The sequence below is a fragment of the Protomyctophum parallelum genome (assembly GCF_964188405.1).
Source record: "Protomyctophum parallelum genome assembly, chromosome: 19".
NCBI classification, from domain to species: Eukaryota; Metazoa; Chordata; class Actinopteri; order Myctophiformes; family Myctophidae; genus Protomyctophum; species Protomyctophum parallelum.
The window spans coordinates 16432814-16456379 of record NC_139717.1 but is presented as its reverse complement, the minus strand read 5'-3'; the positions used below and the strand labels follow the sequence as shown (position 1 = coordinate 16456379).

General features: G+C 45.6%; 1 protein-coding gene across 1 annotated transcript in view; it reads left to right on the top strand.

The window, feature by feature from the left end:
• The window catches only part of utrn (utrophin), a 285060-nt gene that overhangs the window by 217931 nt on the left and 43563 nt on the right, over window positions 1-23566 (top strand). The window contains 6 exon segments of the mRNA XM_083790820.1: window positions 157-358; window positions 1372-1457; window positions 5227-5384; window positions 16346-16512; window positions 19431-19542; window positions 22538-22674. Coding sequence (XP_083646946.1) covers window positions 157-358; window positions 1372-1457; window positions 5227-5384; window positions 16346-16512; window positions 19431-19542; window positions 22538-22674 — 862 coding nt within the window.

Below are 23566 nucleotides of genomic sequence, written 5' to 3'. Positions count from 1 at the left end.
GGAGACAACAGGAGTGTGACAGATGGACAGGAGATGGCTGTACCTTCTAACTCATGGAGGACAGTTACTAAAGACACTTAAAATATACTTTTATAAGGGATATTATTAAACCTTTACTTCTCATTCCCCCCCCCCCCCCCCCCGACACCCTCCCAGTGGACCTGTTGGACCTGAGCGTGGCCCAGACCACCTTCGAGCAGCACAAGATGACCAACAACGGACAGCTGCTGTCGGTGCCGGACGTCATCAACTGCCTGACGTCGGTCTACGACGGCCTGGAGCAGGAACACAAGAACCTGGTCAACGTCCCCCTCTGCATCGACATGTGCCTCAACTGGCTGCTCAACGTCTATGACACGTACGTATATATGTGTGTGTGTGTGTCTCAGTTGACCATATGCAAAAAACATAATGTTTTCTGCATCCGCCTTGCCAGCTAAGGTGTTAACGAGGTGCTAACGTTGTATTAAACAGCGTCAAACTCACCAACATTGCAGCTGTATACGGATAGCTTGAATTATCCTCTTTCTACCTGCAAAGTGTTTGTTTCATAAAAAGTCCACTGTAGGCGTGTTATCGGCTACTTCCTGTTAATAAATTCCTTGAAGGTGATCCACGTGTACCACCTGTATAGAAATGTCACATAATGCAGGAGGTTGCTTTACTGATAACAAGCGCTTCCAAACTCTGACACAAAATAATCATCTGCAGGGAATTTCTTGACGGAGGAAGTAGCTCATAGCATGTCGACGGTTGATTTTTATGAAACTAAAAACTTTACAGATTGAAAGAGGATAATTCAAGCTTTCCGTACAGCTGCAATGTTGGTGCGTTTGACGTTGTTTAGTACAATTACATAGGGCCTTTCTGCGGTCTGCATATGGCCAATGTCTATGACACGTACTGTATGTACGTATGTATGACACGTGCGAACGGGCAACGATGTGTGGAATATTTTTGCTTGAACGTTATAGTCGTTTCCATGATGTGAAAAAAAGTACATTTTCAAGCATTTTCCCCAAATAGCAGATCTACAACTTGTAGATGCACAGACACACACACACACACACACACACACACACACTCACTGTCTCACTCGAGCATTTAGATTTACAATAAATAAACTCTTTTCTTCTCCAGGCACATATAGTGATTTTCTCTCACTGCATGTCTTTATTTAATTACTTCAGATCAGGACAGCGCACACTAAATATGCACACACACACACACACACACTTGTCTTAGGAGGCTGACGTATGTGTGTGTGTGTGTGTGTGTGTGTGTGTGTGTGTGTGTGTGTGTGTGTGTGTGTGTGTGTGTGTGTGTGTGTGTGTGTGTGCGTACGTGTGCGTACGTGTTGGACCCCCTCAGTGGACGCAGTGGGAAGATCCGCGTCCTGTCCATGAAGATTGGCGTGCTCTCTCTCTGCAAGGGCCATCTGGAGGAGAAGTACAAATGTAAGGGTTGCGTTCACACACACACACACACACACACACACACACACGACGCTGCGCTGGTGTTCCTCCTCCCAACGCCAGGCTGTCCCGTCCCGCTCTGCCCCACCCAGCGCATTGTGAAACGCATTAATCAGGGAGTCAGCTGGGATCCGGGGAAAAAAAAAAGGCTCCACTAATTGGATGAGAGACCTCCCCGGCCGTTTTCAGCTGTTCTTTATTTATGTCATTCCCTTTGCTTCTGTTTCTATTTCTTAAAAAAAAAAAAAAAAAAAATCAAAGGGATGGGATTAGGAAGAGTGGATGTGCTCGGTCTGCTGCGCCGCGAGAAGGCTTTCATTTAAATAAATATATATTTTAGTTTTTTCTTAGAGTTTGAAGGTATCACCCCTCCACCTCTCTATATCGTATCCCTCCCATCTCTATCCATCCATATAATCTCTCCATTTCCCCCTCTCGCTTCCTCCATCTCAATTAGGGTTGTCCCTAATTGATCCGATCCGATAACGTGATCGGGCCCGGCTTCCGAGCATTTTCAGATGATCGGAAATCGGATCGGGAGCGGGAGCAAAAAATAAATCGTATCAATATCATATCCATATCATGATATTAGACTGGATATTGTCTGTGATTTTGGATATTGTATACTATTGTGATATGGCATAAGTGTTCTATAAAAATATAAATGTCGCTACCTCTATATCTCATTCGCTGTCTCCATGTCTCCTTTGGACCAACGTCTCTTAATCACTCCCTTATCTTTCACTCCCTTTCCTCTGCCACTTCCTCCATTTATCTATCTATCTATCGCTCCCTCATCTCTGTCACTCCCTCCATTTCTCTCCCTCCCTCCATCTCTATCACTCCATCCGACTGTCTTAAGCCATTTTGGGCGGGAACCCCTTTTGGTGTTAGCATTGTGTCATGCTTTAGCTATTGAAAAATAGCAGATCTACAAGCTCATAGTGCGCCACCGAGTGGCGCGCTACGAGCTTCTATGTCTATTTTAGAAAAATCTAAGAACGACTGACATAGAAACATAGCTTTTTCAGAAAACTGTCAGGATGTAGAAGACATTTTTAGATCTGATCTCAGGTCAGAATGGGTTAACTGCCATGGTTCCTCTCCATCTACCCTCACTGCTTTCCCTTTCAACACTATCTTTCTCATCTTTCTCACCCCCCCACCCCCACGCTGTGATGCAGGCTCCATCCCCGAGTCCATTCGTTCCAGTGGCAATTTCTATTAGGCTGAGAAAGGGATCAAGCACGCTTGATTGCGCCTTCGTTCCTTTAAGCCTGGCTTATTCGTGGGTGTCGCGGGTGTACTCCGGTAATAGGCGATCTACAAGCTCGCGACGTGTCTCGATGGCGATGCGGTGTGAACTTGTAGACCTGCTATGTGTTCAGTGAGCGACACCCGCACGCACGCATGCACGCACGCAACCCCCGTATAAATCCGGCATCTGAGTTTCGTTCGATGTCGCGGCTCAGTCATGGAGCCTCACACACGCCAGGGTAACTAAAATAAGAAAATATGGATATACTGCTTGACATTCAATTTGTGAGTGTCTATGTCTGTTTGTGTCAGAACTACAGAAAGTGAAAGTCGGCCAACTGACGGCTGAGGAAGGTGTGCGTGCGTGCGTGCGTGCGTGCGTGCATGTGATGAACATCCAGGCACATTTTAGGGCTGTGATTTTACAGTACATGCTCACTTGAGTTTGCACTCACGTCCTTACATCCATGCACACATGTGTTCGACACACATACCCGCAGTGAGTATCAGAGAGGTCCATCATTCATTCATTCATGCCACACCCCTACGTTGTACAGAACAGGAACAGACAGCGGGAGGGGTGGGTCTGGAGCTGAGATCAAAGTCAGCAGCGTGCAGAAGACGGGGAGCTGTCATGCCCCTTGCTTCTCAGCAACTCGTGTGCCAACCTCTCCACTCCCCCTCTCTCTCCCTCCTTCTTCTCCCTTGTAAGGAACTATTTCGTCATTGATATGCTTGTTTTAGAGCAATTCCGTATTCTTTGGATTAACTGAACAGCATAGTGATAGTGGAAAAGGGTGACTCTTCGTTGTAACACCGGGGCTCCACCGGGCGCGTTGCGTCTCCGTCGTGTGCGTCAAAAAACGAACCGGGGAAATTGTAATGCAGTCACGCAATGCAATGCAACGCGGGCAGTGGAGCCACCCTTCATTGATTAAAAAGGGAACATTCCCTGACGGTGACAGAGACCCGACGCTGACACACCCAGTGGTGTAAATTGTTAAATGCTAAATGGTGCATTTATATAGCGCTTTTATCCAAAGTGCTTTACATAGATTGGGCATTTCATTCACACACCGATGGCGGAGGAAACCAATGCAAGGCACCAACCTGCACACCGGGAGCAATTAGGGGTTCAGAGTCTTGCTCAAGGACACTTCGACACTAACTCTGGGGGAGCCCGGGATCGAACTGGGAACCTCGTAGTTCCCATCCGGGCTGCACTACCGGCCACTCTACCCCCGAGCCACTGCCGCCCCGAGCCATTTCTTCCACACCATTTCAAAATGAATGCCAGTGAATGATGTTTAAAATGTAGACGAGGACGTCTGAAATATACGCCGCATACACTTACATGCACTAACTTTCTTTTTTGAAGACTGGGACAATCTCTGATTAAAGACAGAAGTCTAAATAAGACCGGTATGCACTGCGCAAAAAGGCTGGAATACGGATGTGTATATTACAGGAAACTCCCGATAAACTTTCCAACAAACTCCCGAATTGTACCATCACACCTGTATATTACCGTATATTAACTGTATATGCTGCTAAACTTGAGGTTTACGGGCAAAATACAGTGCCCATAATTGCCCGTTAACTCCTCTTTTCACGCAGTGATGGTCGAGTCTCTCCGTACGTTCTGTGCAACCTCATACGAGATGCATCGCTGGCAGAACGCCGTTGCGTCCGTGTCCGGGGTATCAACCGGCCGGCTTTCCGACTATCTGCACGCGGTTTTCTCAGAGACCTCAGCGAGGTGTGACGAGGTTGACTGAGAGAGAGAGGGGGAGATGAGAAAGGAGAGAGGAGAGGAATGCACACAAAGATGAAACGCGTCTCTATATTATCACACTCAGACCCGAGGACGCGTCTGTCTCACCTTTATACAGTAGCTTTTAACCACTAAACATTATTTAAAACTTTAGCTGTTGAAAAATAGCAGATCTATACAAGCTTGTAAATCTGCTATTTTTCAAAAATCGTGAAAATTCGTGGGGGGTTGGGGGGGGTCCCTGGTAATATCATATTTTGAGAGGGGGGTCGACTGCCAATTACATATAACTTTTGGGGGTCCTTGACATGAAATAGTTTCATGTCAAATAGTTTGAGAACCACTGGTCTTTCTTTTCTTTCTTAATAGAAACATAGGTTTTTTTTGAAAACTGTCATGATTTAGAAGACTAAATCTGGTCTCCGGTCTGAATGGCTTAACCCACTTTTTGGTGTTAGCATTATGTTATGCTTTAGCGATTGAAAAATAGCAGATCTACAAGCTCATAGCGCACCACCGAGTGGCACGCTACGAGCTTGTAGGTCTGCTATTTTTGAAGAATCGTGAAAAGTGACATGAAAGTTTTTGAAAACGACTGACATATAGAAAAACTGCTTTTTCAAGAAAACTGTCGGGACGTACAGTATAGAAGACATTTTTTAGAATCTGATCTCAGGTCAGAATGGCTTAAACTCCCTCCTCTCCGTCCGTCTCCTCCAGACCTCTTCAACCAGGTGGCGTCGGCCGGGGACACGTGTGACCAGAGGCAGCTCGGCCTGCTGCTGCACGACGCCATCCAGGTGCCCCGGCAGCTGGGGGAGGTGGCCGCGTTCGGTGGCTCCAACATCGAGCCCAGTGTCCGCAGCTGCTTCCAGCATGTATGTACTGCGCACACGCACGCACACACACACACACACGGACACACACACGCACGCACAGACAGCATTTAAGCACACTGCTCTAAGGTGTGGTTGTAAAAAACACATACTGACATGCCCAGGGGATTTCTTTTTGACAGTGAAATCCTTTGGCACAAAACATGTTGTGTCCACTTGGAACGAGCGGACGTGGTCATTGTCTTCACACTGTATAATTGCTTTGGCTCTATCAAATTCAGAGGGACCCGCCAGCAGTGGCCAATAGTCATTATTCTACTTAGAATGACCCAGCTGCTTATACAGTTTCCCCCAAAGGTCATATTAATTAAACACATTAAAACCTTTCCCCTCCCAACCCAGTACGAATGAAGTAACACTAAGGAGGCTCTGCTGACCCCCCCATGGAGCCTATACGCTGTACAATATACACTATTACTACTATACCAGTGGTTCTCAACCTTTTCAGGCCGTGACCCTCCAAAATAATCATATTTGAACTTAGAAATAATAATAAATAAAACGTTTTTCTCCTCTGCTGAAAAGCTGGAGGTTGCGCGATGGCAGGCTCTCGGTCAAATCTGGTCACAGATGTCAGGTGTGGACCCCCCCACAGGTTGAGAACCATTGCACTATTATAGTCACCGTCATCCTCCGTGATCTTCCTGTGGGATTGCGATTTCTTGCTAGTTTTTGAAACACCTCACATTCACACTTAACAGCTCAATAAATTGAAGCCCAGGCATTTATAATTAGGCTGCTATGAATTCCTATCCATCCCTTGCACCTCCACCTCCAGAAAACTGAGCATTAGTCCTGGTCCTGGACCTCATCATTTTACTGACTAGCTTTATAGTCCCTCCGTCCTTCCACTCACCCTCCGTTTTTGTCTGTTTTTCCTTTCCTTTCCTTTCCTTTCCTTTCCTTTCCTTTCCTTTCCTTTCCTTTCCTTTCCTTTCCTTTCCTTATTTCCTTCATTCTTCTCTTTTTCCCTCTATGCACAGCTCTAAATAACGCCACATTTGATATGTACTCAGTGTGCAGAGCTGTAGTGCACAGCTGATGCTAAGTAACACACATGTGCTGTAATGATGTAGACTGGCCTCATGAATATGCATGTGCAGCATGAGGCAGCCTGGCAGGGCCAAGCAGCGTGCAGACACTTTTAACACGCACTTGATCACGAATGGTGCCAGGTACCTGCACGCATTAATCATTCAATCATAAAGCCAGACAGGCATGCACCCCCCAGAGACACAAATGTGCTTACACACACACACACACGCACGCACGCACGCACGCACGCACACACGCGCGCGCCTGCAGTGTGCCACCTGACCTGCCAGTGTCTGTAGTACCGGGCAGTCACCCCAGTCCATTGCGTTTAATGGGCCCGTGATGAACAGGTTGGGCCCTCGTAAATATGGCTTCGTTCAGCAGTCTCCCATCAACTATCCTCCATTTATCCTTCCGTCCCTCTACCCCCCCACACACATACACCCCTCCGTCCCACCCTTCCCATGCCGTAGAATTAATGTGCATGTATAAGTCTCCTGTTACAGGGAGACAACTTGGAGGTATACTATAGGAGAAGGGAAGGATGAGAGATGGGTGAGGCGAGGGAGTGATAGAGTGCAGAGGAGAGGGAAGGGCTTAACCCATTCAGGACGGGAACGCATCCGTGTCGCTTTAGCGGTTAACCACTTTAGCCGTTATTTTAAACTTTTGCGGTTGAAACATAGCAGATCTACAAGATCAAAGTGCGGCGCTATGAGCTTGAAGATCTGCTTCTTTTTTTTATCGTGAAAATGTGGCGCAAATCTTTAAATATATATATATATTCTTCTTCGCTTCTGCGGGGTCCCTGGTACAACATATTTTTAGGTGGGTGTCGGCGGTCAAATTCAGATAATGCTGTGGGTCCTTGACATGAAACACCCTATCGTGCTGAGTATAAGACTTTCTTTTCCAATTGAAATATCCTAAAAAATGGGGTCATTATAATCAGGGACTAGACTATTCGGTCTTCAATGTCTCTTTTTCCACAAATGAGTCTTGAAAAATGGGGCCTGTGTTATATTCGGCACAATACGGTAGTTTGTGAACCGCTGATATGAAAACCGTCATGATTCAGAATTGACATTTTGCAGAATCTGGCCTCAGTCCTAAATGGGTTAAGAGGAGAAGTGAAACTTTGGTCCAGTGATGGCAGCAGGCATAAAGTCCAGACCTGCTCCATAAAGCATGGAGGAGTGAAGGCCCCCCTGGGTGTTCTGCCAGTCAACCTTTTATCATGTTTCCTTTTGTTATTATCACAGGAAAAGACTGTCAAAACGTTCCGCCTGAAGCCCTGTCATGGGATTTGAGTTTTGAGGTTTTCTGTTGGGAAGATTCGTATCAAATATTGATTTGAACTAGTCAACTAGCCCACTGGAATAACGTACCATGCCTTACATTCAGCAGAGTTTGTGTTTTTTTTAACACACATGACGCCAAATCGCCTCGGAACCCGTCAAATGACGGGTTAAGATTTAACCCTGAAGGTCGCCATACCTGTCAGATGGCGGGTTGTAAGGTTTATATCGATTCCAAGCAGCAGAAGCTCAACACTAACCTTTCGTGCTGCCCAGGTAGCTAGACAGCGCCTACGTTCTTCCCAATCAGGAGGATCAATTTGCTGCTTGTTTTCTCAGAAAAATACTCCAAAGTTGTTTCAGTAATTAGTGGTTTCTGATCACATCGTGCCCACCATATTACCGCTTGTGGTGAAAACTAAGACATGTTGGCTGCTGCTCGTACAACTTTCTGCTCCTCTTCTTGCTGTATTGAGCTGTGTGCCCCGGAAGTATTTTGCGCGAATTCACAGATATTGCCTGGCTGCCTGCGGTAATTTCACATGAACACCAGGGGGCGCTGAAAGTGTCTGGAACAGAAGATGTTGGTGGTAAAGTTCTCAACGGGCCCACAAATTATGGCCCGGCCCGACCCTACCCTAACTGGGTCGGCTCGAGGCTCGGCCCGACCCTAAAAATGACTGTAATGTTAAGCCCGAAGCCCGACAAAAGCCTGACAAAAAAAAAAAAGAAAGAAAATAAATTGCCACCGTGTTTCAGTGTGAAAGTGAGAGCAGAGATCAACAGACTTATAGAAATAAAGGATGTATGTAACTCACGTTAGAATAGGCTATCCATGTTCCATTTCCAATCATTCTAATGGATTCCATACAGTGGTGGTGGTGACTGGTGAGTAAACACGAATAGCAGCTGCAGCTCCCTCCCTTAGTTTCCTCTGAAGTGAAGTTGCTTTACGTGTAGCGTTTATCGTTTGGTGACGTTGATTAATCATTAGGTTTTATTCATCGCAGCCAGCTGGGTTAACAAGATCAGTGCAACATGACGAAAACCTGCTATCGTGTGATAATCCGATTGATTTTATAAAACATTTAAGGCAAGCATATGGCAAATTGGCAAGTTAACTGGCGGTTAGTATCTCGTTTGGTGCGCAAACCAGAGGGAAACCAGTGGAAGCAAGCAAGTCTCACACCGTTCACTGTTCTCTCTACTGTACTGCCTGCGCGCAGTGCAGGACTGCGGGGCGGGCTGCATGCTGATCTGGCCTCGTACACACATGCCGGACGGACATGACCTGTTCTGTCTGTGTTTCATGGCCGCCTCAGGCTCAATGCTTTCCCAATGGAAGTCACGTGGTTTGACCGTCACATGTTCGTCCGACATGTGTGTACGAGGCCTCTGAGTCTGAAATGCCAGTGCGATGCGACCCCCGCCTCCAGTCCTCCTCCTGTCACAAGTGAATTGCCTAGTGCAGCCCTCTTCATAATAAATACATACATGTATACACAATCACGTTACACAAATAACAGAATTGCTATTTTTATTATAATAACACAACAAAGAAAAAAGAACAAAATCGAGGAAAATCACCGAGCCCAAGGCTCGGCCCGGCTGGACTAATTAGCATAATTGTTGGGCCCGGCTTGCCCCGATAACGTCGGGTCGGTACCGATCGGACCAGGTCTGGTCATTTTCGCGTGAATTTGGCCCAGACCGGCCCACCACAACCAGCACTCAGATAGCAGAAACTCTACCGCCCGCTCCGTCGAGGCACACATGAACAAACAAACCCTAATACCACCACTTTTACAGAACAACATAAATGATACAAACCAACAGACAACTAACTACACAACCCTTTGTAGAGGGTTTATTTGTCACTCACTGATACAGGTACAGTGAAAGTATCATGATGGCACTGGCAGAATGGCAGCACTCCCGGACCTTTCCTGGTGGCCTGCCGCCTATTGGCCTGCCTGCCTGTTTCTTTTTTATCATGGCGGCCCCCTACGGTCGCGGCCCACCGGGAATATGCCTGGTACGACCTGTGGCCAGTCCAGCCCTGGTTCGGGCAGAGTTTGAGAACTTTAGTTGGTGGAAGTCAGACAAACAGATGAACCCCAGACTGGGTTCATCTGTCCTGTCTGTCCTGTCCTTTTCGGAGCACATCGTTCCCACATCTTGTCTCGACTCTCGACACGTGTGATCTTTAAGATTTCGTCAAGAGTTCTAGGCTGACATTTAGTCTCAGCACACTTGTACACATTCTGAGGCATCATGTTGACATTTTATTTCAAAACAACACGCACGCACGCACGCACAACTGAAAGAGAGGTTTTTTATTTGCCATTCATGGTCACCCACATTGAAAATGGATTGAATTCCGTATGTTAAGAATACATTTGCATACCCGTAGTTTAAGTCGCACTATGTCGTTTTGGGTATCCGTGGCCACAAATAAAAATGGTAGCCAAACATCTTTTTTTGCGTTCATTAAGCGAAATTCTCTGCGTCCCTGCTGAGTCACGCACTCTGTCATGGGTTTTACACAGACAATCGTGGGTCATTCTTTATACTGTACATGCTTGAAGGTTGGTTCTTCTTTTCAAGGGCAGATATGGAAGTGTGCTCAGACCAATGGCAGGTAGAGGCAGCGCTAGAATTATTAGCAGCGTGTAGTGCTTGGAAAGAAGATATTTTTACAAACTTTAATGGTTATTTTTTTATGGCACGGTAGCAGCAGGGGAAACGAGGACAAATCTTCCAGAAAAGGGTGGCATAAGGTGTCTGACTTACTGTTCTTTCAAGGGATTGATTGTTCTTGTCGAGAAATGTTAACCGGCCACCATACGGTCATAAAACAAGTTAAGACACCCTGTAGGGCACCTTTAGAAAAGCTGTGTAGCGCGCCACTACCCTTTGTAAATTCATTTAGTTCTCTTGAGAAGAAGGGCCTTCTTCTTAAAAGTCAAAGATTCATCAGAGAGCATGACGTTTCAGTTTCATAAATTATGTGTGTGTATATATATATATATATATATATATATATATATATATATATATATATATATATACACATACAGTGAAGAAAATAATTATTTGACCCCCTGCTGATTTTGTAAATTTGCCCTAATACAAAGAAATGAGCTGTCTATAATTTTCATGGTACTTTAATTGTAACAGATAGAGACAGAATATCAACAAAAAAGTCCAGAAAAAAACATTATATAAAGGTTATAAATTAAATTCCATTTTATCAAATCAAATCAAATGTATTTATATAGCACATTTAAAAACAACTCTCATTGTACCAAAGTGCTTCACAAATGCAATACAATACAATTTAAAAGACTCAACGGAGGGCGCAGACCTAACCGCGAGGGGAATTTTGTTCCACAGAGTGGGGGCTGAGACAGCAAAGGCGCGGTCGCCCCTGAGCCTGTTTTTTTAGTGCGGAACCCCTAAGAGACCCCTGTCTGCTGACCTGAGGGTCCTGGTAGAGGGGGGATAGGATAGGAGGTCGGTGATGTAAGAGGGGGCCAGCCCATTGAGGGCTTTGTACATAAACAGGAGGGTTTTAAACTGGATTCTGAACCTGACCGGCAGCCAGTGGAGAGACGCCAGGACAGGGGTGATGTGGTCTCTCCTTCTGGTGCCGGTCAGGAGTCTGGCTGCTGCATTTTGGACAAGTTGAAGACGAGACAGGGATGACTGACCCAGTGTAGAGGGAATTGCAGTAGTCTAACCGGGATGATATTAGTGCGCGGATGACTATTTCAAGGTCGTGTGTGGAGAGAAATGGTTTGATTTTGGAGATGGAGCGGAGGTGAAAGAAACTGGATTTGACTATTGCATTAATTTGTTTGTCGAATTTAAACGCTGAGTCAAAAAATACTCCTAGATTTTTGGCGTGGGGTTTGACAGAAGTGGAGAGGGTGCCGAGATTGTTTTGGATTTGGGTAGTGAAATCAGGTGGACCAAATAATACGACCTCAAACTTGGTGTCATTCAGTTGGAGATAATTCTGTGCCATCCAGGATTTGATGTCGGTAAGGCAGTTATTTAAGTTGGTGAGTGTGGAGTGGTCATTGGGTTTCAGGGGGAGGTAGAGTTGAGTGTCGTCTGCGTAACAATGAAAAGAGATGTTTTATTGTCGGATAATTTGGCCAAGGGGGAGCATGTAGAGGGAGAACAAGATGGGTCCTAGAATGGAGCCTTGGGGGACACCGCAGGAGAGCTTGGCGGAGGTAGAGGAGAAGCTGCCTATGTTTACCGCAAAGCTTCTATTATTGAGATAGGATTCAAACCAGCGCAGGGCTGTATTGTGAACCCCAACTTGGGACTGAAGGCGCTGTAGCAAAATGGTGTGGTCCACCGTGTCGAACGCTGCGCTGAGGTCCAACAGCAGTAGGACAGCGCAGTCCCCAGCATCAGCAGAGAGGAGTAAGTCATTGTGGACCTTCAGAAGAGCCGATTCTGTGCTGTGGTGGGTTCTAAAACCTGACTGAAATTTTTCCATAATATTGTTTTGCTGGAGATATGGCATTAGCTGAGTGAGAATTACTTTTTAGAGTATTTTGGACATGAATGGTAATTTGGAGATGGGTCTGTAATTATTGGGCAGGGAGGAGTATCTTTCAGGAGGGGTTGAACTATTGCGTGCTTAAAGCAGGTCGGAACTGTCTCAGTGACCAAGGAGCTGTTAATAATTGCGAGGATACTAGGACCAGCGGTCTCAGCGACCTCTTTTAGGAGGGCAGAGGGGACAATGTCTAGTTGGCAGGTGGCAGGTTTCATGGTAGAGATGATCTTGATAATGGTGGGGAGTGTGATGGGAAGGAAGCTGTGTAATGTGGAGGTACAGACTGATGGGGTCAATAGGTCAGATGTGGGTGGGGGTATATTCTGTCTAATGTTGTTGACTTTGGAGATAAAAAAATGAAGAAACTCATTGCATTTTGCAGTGGAAATGTCCAGGTTAGTGCTGGGGGAGGGTGGATGACAGAGTTAATGGTTTTAAATAGGATCTGTGTATTATGGGAATTATTGGAGATGAGGTTTGAGAAGTAAGTTGTACGAGCTGCATTTATAGCTTCCTGATATTTGAGGAGGTTATTTTTCATTAGGTTGAAGGAGATCTGGAGATCTGGAGCTTATGTCACATATGTATGTATATATATATATATATATATATATATATATAGGTGTGATCGTTTGTAATAGTGTTGGAAAACCTTCCGCATTCCCGACAACAGGGGAACTATAGGAAGCACGGGCGGAGCCTTGACTGGCCATAGACTTTATATTGTGCACTCAATTTCCCAGAAGCCCTAGCAAGCCAGTGTGACTGACGTTTCTTTCCGGTTACGTTTTTCTCTCTCCCTCCCTGTCTGTACTCCCTGCTCAGAGCGTCTCTTCTACACTGTCTCTTCGAAACCCCTGAAACTATCAAAACATGGAACTAATCATGGAATTAGTGTACGTTTTACTACCCAGTCACACACTCTATGTAACAAAATAGTCTTCCTTGCACTGGATATACTTTGGCATCGGACCGTAGGATACAACTCGACATAACAGTGTCTTTTATATGGTTTATTATTGTGCTGCCATTCACACCAACACACTCACACCAACTAAACACTGCACAAAATCAGTCAAAATCAGGTTATAAACCTGGAAGGAAACACAAACAAATAGAACAACAATTACTACCATGCAATATCTCTAATAATAACTGTACATTGAATGAATATGGTATGTTTGTCGCACAAAGTACGCTCATGAAATCTTACCGGCTGTCACACGCGATGCTCAAAGATAGAATGCTAACAAACACACACACACCGGACACACATCTCCTGTCGCACATGCGCAGTAGACTATCCAACGGGTCGCGCATGCGCAGTGGACTATCTGACGGTAAACAATACTATAATATAACCTCAAACGTCCCCCTAAACACACACAGAAAAATACAGAAACCCCCCAACTACTTTAAAGACACCCCACCATATGTAAAATAAACCTTACTGGAATCTCTAAAGTAAAAACATACACATAAGTTGTTGAAAGTGAAAGTGCGTCACATCATGCCCTGACTCAAATGTCCACCAGATGGCACTGATCACACATACATGCACGTATAAAATATAATATACATATAATGCAACAATTCCCACAATTAGTGTGCTGGTCTCTGTACGTGATGGTCAACATTTTTTTCATGTAAATTGGGTTCTGGAGAGCCCGCTCAATACCCTGATGGATCTTCCCCCGACTATCAGCGTAGAAGAGGCATATCTATTTGGATAATGGTTACAGGATTTCTGCTGATTGGGCTGTGCATTGGTCTTGTGTACCGAATAATTGGAAAAATGGCAACGCTGAACGGAGCCCCTATGCTGCCTGCCATGGCCGAGCTGAGCAGGGCACTTGGGGAGATGCATCAGAAGATGGACACGATCTTGGAACAGGTCAGCGCCCTGAGAGCCATGACGGACAGAGAGCCATAACGGACATAGAGGAGAAATAGCCATATTGCTATCCCTCGCTCTAAACATGAATCTGGATTCCCCCCCAATTGACAATCTCCACAAGAAGAGACAGCGCAGGAAAAGATCCTCTGCCCCCCCCCCCCCCCACACACACCTCAACCCCCACCCTCCCTGACACCTGTTGTGTCTGAGTCTGGGCCGCGTTCGTCTCCACTGAACTCGCCATGATAACGCAGGACAATGAGGCAACGTGACATGACCTTGGGGAGATATGCCAGGAACACACTTACACAAACATGAACTTTCCACCGAACTGTTCTCATGGACACACATGTCTTACACACAACCGCCTTCTACCCCCCCCCCCCCCCCCCCTGCAGCTAGGTATCTTTTTTCCTCCCCCTGCGCAGCTCATCCCTTCGATGGCTTGCGTAGGAAGAGAGCTTTTTATTTTTTATGCCTAGCCCAAGCCCCCGCCACCCCCACCCAGAAACGTGCCTGCACAGCCGAGTATTATCATCTTACTTGAAATGTGATGTGATGCAAGAAAGATGTATTTGGCGCTGCACTGCGGCGACATGGACATGGACATGGCGGCTACGCTTGCATGCGGGCCCTTTGTCTAAGACAAATTTCTTCCTCGGGAGACAAATAATAAAGAACCTTAACCGTATACGTCATCCGAACGCGTCACCTATCCCACTCTGTCCGAGGAAAACCCTGTAAGTCTTAAAATGTATTAAAAACGGCGATGAAAGGCCTGGGCTTGTGGCTCAGCGGTCCAGGCACCTTGGCCCGGTAGTCCAAGTCTGGCAGTGTGCCGCGGGTTCGACTCCCAGTCCCGCCGACCTTTACTGCATGTCATCCCGCATCTCTCTCCCCCATTTCCTGTCAGCCTACTGTCTGTCCCTTTATAAAAATATAAAAAATAAAGGTGAAAGCAAAAAAAGAAAAGAAAACGGCGATGAAAACGATGATTGGGAGAGAAAATGGTTTAGTATACGCACACGCAAATCTACAGTAAACAAAAATAGTTCACATGCAGTGCTACGCATACACTGAATGAAGCTTCTGAAGATAATAAAGTTTCCTTCAAGATCCAAAATCCATAATGTATGCCGTTTGGCAGATCTATGCTCGCATCCACCGTTTACTCGCTGCCCTTTCTGAATGTGTCAAGGAATATGGAAAGGTCAGCAGTGAGATGTTTTTTTCCCCCCACCCTCCATAGGGGTTCTAAAGCCCATGGCTGAGTATCTAATGGTCTCGTTATTATTTCTGTAGCCAAACACCGATCCTTTTTGACGCTTCTGCTCATTTATTCTTGTAACGTCATCTTAATGTTTCTGCGGGTGGAGAGAGCATGGAGTTGGAGTGTTTGGTGTTTTTCAACCCTCTGTGCAGAAGTTGGCGTAGACAGTTACGAGTGCTTTTCATGGCTAGTAACTCCCAGGGAAATGTCCACATCATCAAACACCAAGGCTGTTGTCCTACAGCGTGCAAGGGCAACAATGTTGTTAAAGAAAACCAATTAGGAATGTTTATCGTCGCACATGTTCAGCTCCTAAAGTCGAATAAGCAGTTCATATATTATTTTTTTTACTGTATTTACATTATATACGTAATTCAACCCCATAATGTAACTGATGGTATTGTCATTTGAATGTGTTTGTATGTTTATTAGGCTCAGTTAACGACCGCAGGCGATGGTCTCCCTTCAACTGTGTGGCTACAAAAATGTCTGGAATTTCCTCACACAACACGAATTCACGCTAACCATAAATGTTAAATTGTTCACTAAGCTTTTCATTTGAATGCTTCTGCCAACACCGTCACCCAAGTGTGGAACCCCTTCCCTAAAAAAAAAAGGCAGATCAGATTAATTCAAGACAGGCCTGAAAATCCACCTTTCAGTAGGCCTAAGGGAGAGGAAATTATCACTTCTCCTTTTAGACAGACACACACACACACACACACACACACACACACACACACACACACACACACACACAGAGAGACTTTCCTTTTAGACCAAGTGTTTGACTGTGCTCTGTTCAACCAACCAATTGTAACTCCCGGGCCTCCACTGTCTCTCTCCTGCTCCTCCTCCTCCCAGGTGACCAACAAGGTGGAGCTGGAGCCCAGGCATTTTGTGGACTGGATGCGTCTGGAGCCTCAGTCCATGGTCTGGCTGCCTGTGCTGCACCGAGTGGCTGCGGCCGAGACGGCCAAGCACCAGGCCAAGTGTAACATCTGTAAAGAGTGTCCTATCGTTGGTTTCAGGTAAACACACGCACGCACGCACGCACAGAGAAAGATCAAGGGTTTCAGGATCAGAAAGACTTTGGCATTTACCTCTTTGCTGTTTGCCTTCGCGCAAATTCTGTCTACACGGAAACCAGCTGAGATGCAGAAACGTGTGTGTGTGCCTGCAGTATTCTCTCTAGGTTGAGCGGAAAGGCCAGGGCAGCTCTGGAGGGCAGACATTTATCTAAATGTCAGCAACGGATAGGCCTCTGACTAAATACCATCAGGAGAATTACACATAGACATACATACGGTACACGTACACGCACACACACGCACACGCACACGCATGCACACGCACACGCACACGCACGCACACACACACACACACACACACACACACACACACACACACACACACACACACACACACGCACGCACGCACGCACGCACGCACACACACACACACAGAGAGACGACTTTACGATGATCCCCGTTCCAATGCGTTGTGGTGAAAAGGGTAGATCGCTCACCGTTTGGGGCCCGCGGTGCGCAGCCCCCAAACGGTGAGCGATCTATCCATTGCTCGAGCGAGGGAACCACGATACAGAAAGACAACAGGCGCGAGCCTACATTGATGTGAGCAGAATGTGCTCTCACAATTTGAGAAAAAGGTTTGTTCTCTCTCTCGCTGCGCTGTGTTGCACTGCCCTCGACAGAACCGAAAGTGCTATATACTTACAGTACAGCAGTGCAGAACCGAGAGAGTGGATGTAAACTGCGCAGCTTTTAGCTTTTTTTATATCACACACACGCACAGAAAATAATTCGTCCCTGTGTGTGTGTGTGTGTGTGTGTGTGTGTGTGTGTGTGTGTGTGTGTTGGGAGAGACGACGAGAGAGATTGATAAAGAGCGGGGGAGACGCGCTGTGCGCTTTGATCGAGACGGTTATTTTTTTAATCAATTAGAAACAAATGGTCCGAATGTTCACTCGAAAATTCCTGCCGAAGTTCGAGTCCTAAAATAAGGGCTAGGGTACAGCCTTAACATACACACACACACACACATGCTCGCATTTGGCACCCTGATATGAGCAGTGTCGCTGTCCAGTGCTGAAAGACAAATTCTCAGCACTGGGCAGCAACAGAGAGCCAGAGAGGTACACACACACTCAAGTCATTCATTCTCTCACTTGCTCTGTCTCTCTCTCACGCTCACGCACGCACGTGCACACGCACATGCATATGCACATGCACATGCATGCACACACACACTCTACCAGACAATATATATATGCACCATTTTACAATATTAAAACGACACTAATCATAAGGCTGAATGCAATACAATGAAATTCAACAAGTGAATAAATCAAATCCACGTAAAAAAAAAAAAAGAAAAGAGGCAGGGAATGATGGCATCACGGTATAAAGCGTGTGGAGTGATGTATGGGTGGGGAGTTGTCTCCTCGCGGATCGCCCCATCTCGGGGAAAACACAAGCCCGACACACACCGTCTGCGACCGCCGCGGCACAGTATTGGCGCGCGCCATAGCCGCACGGCAACACCAACAGGACGCGGCGCGCTACCACGCGGCTGGGGAGATTTGTTGACTATATTCCATTGCCACGACCACGGATAGCCGGGTGGAGGCCGCGCGGCAACGCCTGGAAAATAGAACAGCGGTGCATCGGTGCGGCAGGCGAGGCGTGACCAGCCGGTGCAGCCGGTGTGCGATAGGTTCATTGAAAATAATGGAGGCGGCTGTGTCCGCCGCGCGGCGACGCGCGGGGGACGCAGCCGTTGTGTGGTGGGCTGCAGTCGGACGTTTGACGAAGCACGAGCCTCCACCGGCGATGTCAGTGATGGATGGATGGAGCGGAGCGGAGAGAGAGAGAGAGAGAGAGAGAGAGAGGCGGAGGGCGGGCGGGGAGGGGTCGAAATGCAGAGCAGGCACTCTGCATGGTCTGGGGACCGCCCTCCCTCCCTCCCTCCCTCCCTCCCGCCCTTGTCAACCGGCACGCCGACTAATATGGATCCCGTCACGAGGAAGAGGCTGTTAATTACCGGATAAACTCATTAATTAAAGGGAGTCGTGGCATTCTTTACTAATGTGAAGGTGAATCAGGGACCTCCCCCTCTCCCGTGTGTAGTAATATGCCATGCGTCGGTGGGTAATGGTGCGTTTGACGTGCCAGTTGTAGTGTGCGATGTTGCGCCCAATGTGATGTATGGCTTCCCTCTCGTAACTCATCAGTCAGCTAACCTTGGGAGGGCTGGAGGGGAGAGAGAGAGAGAGATAAAATACATGAGCTATTGTACTTTGAATTCCTTATGTCTCAATTTAGCTGTTGAATGGCATCCTGCCTGGCTGCTGTTGGTCGTTTTGTTTTGGGACACTGACAAACGGGTTTTGCTGGGAAATCTAGAATGTCTGTCAAGAATGTGTGTGCGTGCGTGGACAGTGAAAAATGTAGATTAGTCGTACTGTAAAGATGAGTGATATACTGTACACACTTACAATACCAGTACTCATCAAATGTTTTATCTAAGTAAAAGTATCAATACGGCAAGTATATAGAAATACTCCGGAATTCAAAATGTATCAATTTTTTAAGTACCAAAAGTAGAAAGAAAGTACTCTTTATGCAGTTTTCAAATGTATAACAAATATTTTCAAATGGGCCAATAATGTATAATAATCAAAATGTACAAAATAACTAGCAACTAACATGTTCAAATAAATGTAGTGGAGTAGAAGTACAATAATGTGGATCTGAGATGCAGTGTTGCATTTACTTAATTGTACTTGAGTAAAAGTACTTTGTTTCTTTCCACCACTGTACAATACATGCTGTATGCCTGCTGTGATGACAGAAGCTACACAGATTGCACCTCTCTCTCTCTCTCTCTCTCTCTCTCTCTTCCCCCCCCCCCCCCCCCCCCCCTCTAGGTATCGCAGTCTGAAGCATTTTAACTATGATGTGTGTCAGAACTGCTTCTTCTCCGGGCGAACGGCCAAGGGCCACAAGCTGAACTACCCCATGGTGGAGTACTGCACACCGGTAAAACACACACACACACACACACACGCTTTTTGCAGCTCAACACATATCTGTGCTCAACACACTCACACTCTGCCCTCATCCATATTAATGAAGGTGCACACAGGCAAGCACACACACAAACATATCGCGGTGGGTTTTGTTAATGCTTATCCCTATTTCTCATGTATAGGGCATACTCTCAACAGCAAGTGTCTGGGTTCCCACACTCCTCCACCTTCCGTATTGTAATATTTGGTTTACGTATATACCGCATACTTCCATATCAAACTTCTACCCATCTGCATTTGCTCACGCAAAAACAGATTTTCCATTTCAGTGTCGGTGTGTAACAGTAACATAACTTGTGATGGATCTTCACTGTGTGAATGAATGCATGTACCCTTTACTCAGTTTACTGTATATCGGTTGACGTTTGACTTGGCTTTGTCTGGCCTAGACCTGACTAGCATAAAAGAGAAACAGTCTGAGTCAAACCATTAAAACATACACACATTTCTATCACTGCCAACAGTGAGACAACAATGCCCTCCCCCTCCCAAGTCCCTACCACACACACACACACACTCTGGGCTCCATTTTCATCACCGCTAAACCCCTTATCCCTAAACTTCTTTGCTTTTTTTTTACTATTTTGATCTACATTGACACGTTGTGAGCTTGTAGACTGGCCATTTTAACTATTGCAAAATAGTAAAAAAAGACAAAGAAGTTTAGGGATAAGGGGTTTAGCGGTGACGAAAATGGATCTCTCTCTCTCTCTCTCTCTCTCTCTCTCTCTCCCCTACCATATTGCTGATTTCCCTCACGGTCAACTCTCTCAGCAAGCCCCACGGCTTAAATTGGATTCACACGAGCAAACAGTGAAAGCCTTCACACCTCTTTGAGCTATTTATATGCAATGTCTGCCAGAAAGTATTATTTCACCTCTTTGCGATAGACAGTGGCGAATGCTTGAATTAAAAAGGGTGGTAAATTGGGGTCTTAAATGAACATGGCACACATACAGAGAGACAGACAAGCTACTTCATGTCAGATGCCCAAGAGTGCTTTCCTGTTTCTGTTATGTTTTGTATTTTGGCTTTTTGATGTCACACAAAAAGTAAAAATGTTATTTAATTTCAAATGCATTTAAGTTATGAACTTAAATAGAAATGCATTGGACATAAAAAAGACAATAACATTGTAATTCTAGTCATGAAGCCACTAATATAGGCTGAAGTAATTAAAGCGGGTCATGTTTGCCTGTTTGTAACAGCTGAAATCAATAATATATCAGTATTTGGATATTGACCTGCAGGCTGCATTAAGTGAAGGTGCATGTGGCCCCTCAGAATCATCTTTGTTGTCACATCACAGTTTTACAAGTAAAAAAGTGGGTGAAATTGGTTTGTGTTTATAGTTCGTTTAATATTTTCCAAGAAAATTCAATTAAAGCCCACCCGCCACAGCTGTGAAATTATGACGTTACCGGTGTTCCTGGCAAAGTTGCAGACAAGTCCGGAACGTGGGCGGTTCATTTGAGGACACAAAATACCCACTTTGAAACTAAGGTGTTTTATTTTTATTTAGAGCTTGCTTCAAGAGATGTTCCTGATGTTCTCCCACACTCTCTGAGACATTAAATGATCTCACTCACAGCACAAACTTTTAATGGCTTTTACAGTTTTAGTACCAACGCTGTCAGCCATAAAATGACAGCATGATGACAATCTTGCTGTCTTTGTGAGGCCCTATTCACATTATATATATATATATATATATATATATATATATATATATATATATATATACAGTGTATATACAGTATATATAGGAGTCAATTCTTTCTTCAATATCATCCGCCGAGCAACCGACATTCGTTTTATCGCCTCCCTTTTATTGTGTCTGCTTATTTCCTCAGAGGAAAATCAAGAGTACAATACAATAATATTTAACATCCATCAAAAACAGAATTCTATTCCAGTTGTATGCCCGAACTGTATAAAGTATGTATTGAATAACGAACCATGGCAGATACTGCAAAACATAAACAGATGTATTTCCAAAATACATTTCCAAAAATATATAACGGCCACCATGAGACTCATGAATGGTCATGTAATAACATCGTCTTTCTCTAATCGCCATTATGACCACAATATTGCTTTATTCTTTGTTTTGTTTTTATTCACTCTGAGTCGTGTTGAAAACACAGACATACAGATCACTGTAGTTATGTGTAAGTGTGTGTAGATTATTTCAACACTTTGAGTACAGAAATCATTTGGCCCGTCGTTTTGTTGGCTGACCTGTGGCTTAGCCAAAATGTCTACAGCATTAATAACATCGTAAGCCTACTCACTGTACGTGTTAGCTGTTATGTGGCTGTCAAGGACCCTGAAATTGATATTTAAATACACATCAATGGGGTAATGTGGCTACGGATCCCCTTTTGAAAAGATGTGAGCTTGGAAAATATAAATTATTTAAGCCCTCATTTTGCTGGGGTGCCCAGTGGAACCCTCGCACGGACTCTTGGGGGGGTCGCCGGAACCTATACTTTGAGAAGCACTGACGTGCAGTATCCCCTCTATCTCTCTCTCTCTCTCGATGTCGTGCTCCCTCTCCCCTATATATAGTTGCTGTCGGTTCACTCAAGCTGCCATATTAAGTTCTCTGCGAACACTAATAAGGCATGTGTGAACTCATTAGAGTCTCTTCATTTAGCCACATCTGTCAGCTCTGAGAAAACAACCCCGCATTTCACTGATTCCTCTTGTTGGAGCTCTCTCTCTCTCTTTCTCTCTTCAGACCACTGTGATAATTATTTTTTTGCCATGAAAGCAGAAACCACCAGGAAAATGTACTTTGCTAATTGTCTCATTAGCAAAACATGCGCTTTGTTTTAGCACAAAATGCACTGAAATTGTGTTACACAGGGGGAAAAAAGTGTACTCATAGTATTATGAATGCTCTCCCCCCCCCCCCTCTCTCTCTCAAAACCATGACACAGACGACATCGGGAGAGGACATGCGTGACTTCACCAAGGTGCTGAAGAACAAGTTCCGCTCCAAGAAGTACTTTGCCAAACACCCTCGCCTGGGCTACCTGCCCGTCCAGACGGTGCTGGAGGGAGACAACATGGAGACGTAAGCATAGCATTCGGCACACTCGGGTCGGGCCTAAAAAAGGTCGTAACCTCGTCGGTATACGTTATGCTTTCAGAAAAGGTCTTAGCGGCGCGATGGGCCAGTCTGATGTTAATTTGATTTAAATAAATGTCACATGCCGTGGTTCTGCGTCACATGCAGTGTCAACTGGACGAGTGGCCTGGCGTCGGAGGAGATCTCATCCACGTCCGTTCCTCTCCACACACCATATGAGGAACGTCATGTGTTTATTGACCTGTCTACCCAGTGTTTACTGGTGCCAGTCCCAGACCATAGATCTCCACCAGCCCCCATGGTGACAAGCCCTGATTTATACCTCTGTTCTGGCCATAAATCACCCGGAGGAACGCCGTTTAACTGGCCAAACATTATGCAGATCATTCATACCCCCCCCCCCCCAGGCAGGCAGGGAGAAGTCGGCGTGCGTGTGTGTGTACGCATTCTCGGTTATGCTAACCCAGTGGTTTTCAACCCTTTTCATGTCAAGGCGCATTATTTATTCAGCATTTGAGCCACGGACAACCGTTTGGATGACATTTAGCCTCTCAGACCCAACACTAAAGAATAATTTGTGTTGACACACAATGCCATAATTATGCTGTTGGCAAAAATAACAATTCTTCTACATTCCCTAATTGTGTAGACTTCTTGTAGACTTCTAAATGAAGTAATGCAGGTGTTTAACAATGATGTAACTCTTGAGAGTGTTAAATGAAACCGTACGGGTCCATTTGGTTTCAATAGATGTGTGTCTACATGTACAGTATAAGGATCTATTTGGTTACCATCATTTAGCTGGGGACCACCTGGAACCCCCACAAGGACCACTGGTGGTCCCCGGACCACTGGTTGAAAACCACTGAGACTTCTG